This window comes from Cupressus sempervirens, chromosome 3, assembly GCF_028749045.1.
Source record: "Cupressus sempervirens isolate cs-2001-9-10 chromosome 3, ASM2874904v1, whole genome shotgun sequence".
Lineage (NCBI taxonomy): Eukaryota > Viridiplantae > Streptophyta > Pinopsida > Cupressales > Cupressaceae > Cupressus > Cupressus sempervirens.
The window spans coordinates 158,395,373-158,402,402 of record NC_143120.1 but is presented as its reverse complement, the minus strand read 5'-3'; the positions used below and the strand labels follow the sequence as shown (position 1 = coordinate 158,402,402).

The window sequence follows — 7,030 nt, the reverse complement described above, 5'->3', positions numbered from 1 at the left end:
GATTGTGGTCAAGTCAACCATCGAACATGTTAAGAAAGGGACCCACCATGATGAGTCTAACGAAGGGGGATTGAATGGCAGTCGGTTTAATATTAGATGAATATGACAATTTTATATATATATATATATATATATATATATATATATATATATATATATATATCAAGGAGAAGCTCTTTATGTTCACACTTTAAGTTTTATCCAACTGAAGCTATAAAAATTCATTAACACCTTTTACCTGCCAATACGTTCTTTCATTTTTTACATGTCTTGATAATCATTTGGTTAAAAATAATCGAAATGGACACTACCAATAGAGACAATAAATTAAGATGTTAGCTCCATTATTCATTTTTCATTCCACCATGAAAATGTCCTCCACATAATCATAATAATTTATAATATATCGTAAAAGTCAAACTAACATTGCTTTATTTTGTTAGTTGCAAGATTCCATAGCTTCAAGACTACAATATTTTATGTAGACACGAAATATAAAGTTTGTAGTGATCCAATAAACCAAGAGCCCTATTCCACAACTCCATATCCTTGTCAAACACAAACCAAAATATAGTTTAAACCAACGAATCTCCCAGCTATCACTTTTTTTGTTAATAATCTCGTTACTAGAGGATGCCCTTAATAAACAATTATTGTAGTGATAAGTTATAAGTTGTAAAAGATAACCCAATATTTATGCCCCTAATATTCGATGTTATTACTTTCATTATGTTTTGGGAAGGAAATTCCTTTTCCTTGTGTAAATCAATTCAGTAATATTTGCTTGGTTAGATCAAGATTGTGGTCAAGTCAACCATCGAACATGTTAAGCAAGGGGACCCACCATGATGAGTCTAACGAAGGGGGATTGAATGCCAATCAATTTAATATTAGATGAATATGATAATGATTTAAGGTGGATATATATGTATATAAGCTTTGATTATAATAATAAATATACAAATTATTATGAAATTGAATATACTCATATATATATATATATATATATATATATATATATATATATATATATATATATATATATATATATATATAATATCAAGGAGAAGTTCTTTATGTTCACACTTTAAGTTTTATCCGACTGTAGCTATAAAAAAACATTAACACATTTTGTTTGCCAATGTGTTCTTTCCTTTTTTACATGTCTTGATAATCATTTGGTTAAAAATAATCGAAATGGAGACTACCAATAGAGATAATAAGTTAAGATGTTAGCTCCATTATTCATTTTCCATTCTACCATGAAAATGTCCTCCAAATAATCATAGCAATTTATAATATATCGTAAAATCCAAACTAACATTGCTTTATTTTGTTAGTTGCCAAGGTTTCATAGCTTCAAGACTGCAATCTTTTATGTAGACAAGAAATATATAGTTTGTAGTGATCCGATAAACCAAGAGCCCTATTCCAGAACTCCATATCCTTGTCAAACACAAACCAAAATACAGTTTAAACCAATGAATCTCCCAGCTATCACTTTTTTCGTTAATAATCTTGTTACTAAAGGATGCCCTTAATAAACAATGATTGTAGTGATAAGTTATAAGTCATAAAAGATAACCCAAGATTTATGCCCCTATTATTCAATGTTATTGATTTCATCATGTTGTGGGAAGGAACTTCCTTTTCCTTGTGTAAATCAATTTAGTAATATCTGCTTGACCTACAACATTACCATCTTTTTGTCTTATCTCATTAGCTAATTGTCTTCCCCTCTTCTTTTCCATTTTGGCACAATCTAGAGAGTTCTACTTTTTTTTGTTAATGATAAACCCAATCCTTTCTCTTCACCATCCTTGTTATTCTTTTCATTAATTAATATTTTCTCATAATCCATATCAATTATAACTATTGATTCAAGAACCTTTTCAATCATGCTTTATTTCTCTGGCAGTAAATTTTCATCATCTTTCTCAATTATCATTTCTAAACCCAAAGTTTTTCTAATAGCCTCAATTATGCATGTTTCCCTTTCCTTATTTTCATTTGTTGGTTGATTTTGTTGTTGCCTTACTTCAAAATCCTAAATACTTTTCCCTTTGTCCTCAAAGGAATTATTCATTGTTAAGAATTGATCGAGGGGTAGTGCCCTCATGGGGTTTTTTGAAAGACAGGGTTGCTACCCCCAAACCCTCGTTGAATAATTTGTTCTGCTAAAAAAAGAAGAAAAAATTAAAATTTGAGTTTGATTAGGCTATATATAACAACACTATGGACATTGTGAAGCTCAAAATATATCTATAATATTATGACATGTACTATTTGATTTCTTTCCTATAAGTCACAATTAGAAAATATCACACTCACATTTCACATAGCCTATTTAAATTTTTGAATCTGAAGTGCTCAACCACATAAACCTTTTGTGTAACAATTTCCATGGATTATTCATAAACATTATCAACTATCAAAATTCACAAACTAGAAAAGAGAATTAAAGACATCGTCATCAGAATGAATAACAACACAAATGAAAAGCAATGAAAAAAAAATCCATGAACCACTTAGCTCTTGCACATAAGAAAATTTCTTAAGATAATTTTGTGAAGATTACCTTGACTTGAAAATTATACACTCTTCCTTCTTGAAATAATAGACTAGGACAACCATGGCCACAACACATTGAAAAGTACATTAAAAAATAGCCCAACAATGACCCCTAAACTTAAAATGAATGCCAACATTTCAAAATTCATATGCAAAATATAGTAACTATCCTAGCTGAATTGCTTGCAACAAGCTCAATCTTTGCACTTACAAGCCAAAACATGTAGTCATGCTTAAGAGTAAAACTGACTTATGTTCATACATATGAGTCGACACTAAAAAATGCATCACATTACTTAAGAAAATTAAAGGAAAAAAACATCAAAGATATAAAATAGTTCCCATCCATGAAACTAAAAGACAATGTCATTCAAAAGTTACATATACTATTGGTAGTGGTCAGTGTCCCTCGTGGGAATTTTTGATATAGTTTAACAACCTCATGTGTCTTCTGTAAGTCTAGTGGTTGTATCTGACATTAATAGGTCTATCTTTTGGTGGAACGACAAACCATTGCTTTTAACAAGTACTATCAAAGCTTGGTCACATGAATGACTCCACATAGGCCATGACAAGTAGCATTGGGAGGGGGATTATTTGTGTTGCGCCAATGTCCCTCACATGGATTTATAACATGGTTTAAAAGCAACATGTCTCTTCTATAAGTCTATTAATTGTATCTCGCATTAATAGGTCAAGCTTTTGGTGCAACAACAACCATTACTTCTAAAATATGCCTCCATTTTTATCTATTGTAAGTTGTATGATATTGTTATTTGACATTCTTCTCACATGGTCATCATTGTAACCTCAAATTTCTCAAAAAATGACATTGGGTGAGCACTAATAGAGAAAGCTAAACAAATACTTGATAGGGGAATAAAAATGTAGGCTCTTATAAAGTATTCCATGCAACTCTTAATAGGATTAAGAATATAATGGTAGAAAGCCAACATACAAAGAGAAGAAAGGTAGTTCATCATGATTGGACTTGTGTCTACTAGTATTTGTCGATTATTCAATGAACTAAACTGGGTAGTCTTCTAACTTTCATTTTGAGCATGTGCTCTATGTTTCCAAGATTCACACTCATGATAATCTCTCACTCGAGGAGTCATGTATTTGTTTGCATAATTTCCCTAGTTTCTGTGAACCACTACATAAATCTATAAATATAAGAGAAAGACAAAATGGGGGAGACTATTCATGTGCCTTGTTTTCACTTCACTTCCAATTTTGCTTTGTAATTGTTAACTAAGGGTGGAATCAATTTGTAACTTCGCCAACTTAGCTTTCTACTAATTCAATTTTATTTTAAGCTAAACTTTTACAATCAAAGCCTCTCAACTTAATTAAAGTTTCTAAATTTTAAAATATTTTGATAAGAATTTAGAACCTTGTTATTATAATTAATAATTTTTAGTTGATCAACATTTAATATATTTTTTGGTAGATAATAGGTTCAAGACCAATATTATATATTATTTGTTGAGATTATTATTTTTATATATTAAGTTTGTGCAGGCTCGACCTAAGACCTCTCAAATAAAAGGCTCACAATTTACCATTGTATTATAGACTCTTACCCAATCATCATTCAATATTAGTATATAACATATATTTTTTATTAATTTAGAATCTTTTAAAATATAATACATAAATTTCAGAAACTTTATAATTTTAATATATTAATTAATTAAATTTTCTAATAATATATTTTTATATAAAAAATTTTGATATAATTTTTTTCAATGTATAAGTCTATTTTTTAAATTATAAATAATACAAATTATCTATTAAAAAAAAAATTTAATAATCAAATCCTTTCCTAACACTTATAGAGGATCATGACAAATAGTTGCAAAAAAAAAAAATGTCGAGCGCGAGCAGAGGGAGTGGAGGGAGCGATGGTTTTCAAAATTTGAATTCAGGAAAGGGCATGATACTACTAGAATGTCAGGATCGGATCCCTAGTCTGGAACACAGGTCGCAGGTGGGGAACAGTCAGGCATCTTCTAGTACTGGGGACCAGTTGGAGATCGTGGATGGGGACCCAGATGTCCCCCCCAAGGAGGTGGTCAAGATTCCTTCGGTTCCCAAAGTGGATTAGCAAGGATCTACAAAATGGTCTTCTCTATTCGGGGTCAAACCCTCAAGTAAGTCCTCTTTCCCGCTTATTAAGACTCTTTCTAAAACTGAGAAAGGTTCTTGTGCCATCACCATCCCAGATAAAATTGTGGATCATAGCATTCGATCCATGGCTTCTACTCTGGTTAGTAAATTTCTGGGGCCGAGACCAAACATAGATGATGTCAGGACCTTCATCAAGAAGAAATGGGCTCTAAAAGGCCAAGTCTCAGTCACAACAATGGCGAAGGGTTTTATGTCATTTGATTTCTCATGCATGGATGATTTGTCCATCATTCTCTGTGAGGGACAGTGGGCTATTTGTCACTCCACCTTGGTGCTCCAGAAGTGGTCTTCCAAAATGAACTTGAATGACTCTTTTTTTGTTCAAGCCCCTGTCTAGGTTAGATTACCTGAGTTGCCTTTAGAATTTTGGAATGAAGATGTTTTTGTGGGGCTTGCGAGGACTTTTGGTGAACTCCTATCTAGGGACCCGATCACTGCCTCCAAGCACTACCTCAACTATGGTCACATCTGCATAGGTGTTAGGGAAGGCACAAACATGCTTGAGACTGTGGCCTTTCATTCTAAACTTGGAGTGCATATTCAAAAATTGATTTATGAAACTATTCCTTTTGTTCAAGCCCTTGTCTAGGTTAGATTACCTGAGTTGCCTTTAGAATTTTGGAATGAAGATGTTTTTGTGGGGCTTGCGAGGACTTTTGGTGAACTCCTATCTAGGGACCCGATCACTGCCTCCAAGCACTACCTCAACTATGCTCGCATCTGCATAGGTGTTAGGGAAGGCACAAACATGCTTGAGACTGTGGCCTTTCATTCTAAACTTGGAGTGCATATTCAAAAATTGATTTATGAAACTATTCCTTTTGCCTGCTTTCTTTGCCTGAAGGTAGGTCACAAGGCCAACCAGTGTCCTAGGGTGGATAACCAGAAGACTAAGGATCCTGACACCTCAGACAAATCAAAGAAGAAACCTTCTCCCTCTCGCCCAACAACCAAGAGGAAGAAGAAACTAATATGGAGGTGTAAACCCTCCAAGTCTTCAAAGTTGCGGGATGGCAAGGAAGTTAAGTTGAATGCCCCCAAGAAGAATGATGCCATTTTGGGTGATCAAGCTCACAATGAGTCCTCTGATGCTGCTCCCCTTGTGGAAGCCCCTGCTGCAGAGGAAATGTCTGAGCCGGTAGGGCTAGAGCAGAACGGCCAGAGGCAGGAGCCTCTTGTACTAAAGAGAATATTGGTTAGAGGACTGAGTCCCCCTATTTTAATCAAAGGTTGGTCTCTCCTTAGAAGATTTCCTTAAGGCCCAAGGTCCCCCCAACTCGTCCTCTAGGAATGGCTTCTGGTCAGGAGGAAGCAATGCCAACTCTTAAGGGTTTGGAGGCAAAGCTCCTTCAACTCATCAACAACTCATCCCTTGACTAGATCTCTCATTGGGAAGAGTGGATTGATAGCTGTTCTCTGGACAATCTAAATGGCTGGTGCATGAATTTTTTTTTAAAGAAGAACCAACACCGTGACCATCCCCTTTTGTCCCCAGCGACAACCAGAAGTAAGGTTAAGGCTGATGTTGGGATAACAACCAAGCAACTAGGAAGGAAGAAATCCAACCAACTATTGCAAGAAGAAACAAAAGAAACTTGGAAGATAGGAGCTAGAGAACCATCAAGGAATTCTCAGGAAGTAAGAAATAAAGGTCATTTCTTGGAACATTAGGGGCCTCAATGGGGCTCATAAACATGAACTAGTCAGAAATTTGATCTGAGATCAAAGACCCAATTTTTTTTTGATCCAGGATACTAAGATGAAAAGGGATTTGGTAAACAAGTTATCTGTCAACAAATCGATGAACAATGATGCCATTGATTCAGACGGTGCCTCGGGAGGGGTGCTGATTCTTTATAACAACAAGGCATTCAAGATGTCTCCCATCTTAAATGTTGATAATGTTCTCCTATGCAAGGTGTTCCACATCCATAATGATGACTCTTGGTTCATCTTAAATCTGTATGCCCCAAATTCAAAAAGGGAAAGGAAAGCCTTATGGGATAAGATCTCAGCGGTCATTATCAACAACGATATTAACAAAGGGATCATCATGGGAGATTTTAATTCTCCTCTCGTAGACGATGAAAAATGTGGAGGTCTTGCTCCAGATCAGGACAACAAGCTTGATCTCTCCAACTTCATCAGCAATCTAGCTTTCATGGATGTGGACCTCTTGGGGGGAAGTTTCACTTGGTCTAACATAAGAGTTGGTGGGGAATGTATCCAGGTTCATCTTGACATAGCCCTCATATCTCTTGGGTAG

The 7,030-nt window shown here is 34.6% G+C and overlaps 1 protein-coding gene across 1 annotated transcript; it reads left to right on the top strand.

The window, feature by feature from the left end:
- The first annotated feature begins 4,828 nt into the window (after window positions 1–4,828).
- Window positions 4,829–7,030, top strand: LOC149565246 (uncharacterized). The gene is made up of 3 exons (XM_089816286.1): window positions 4,829–5,035; window positions 5,354–5,959; window positions 6,515–7,030. The coding sequence occupies exons 1-3, from the start codon at window positions 4,829–4,831 to the stop codon at window positions 7,028–7,030; spliced, it is 1,329 nt and encodes a 442-aa protein (XP_089672412.1).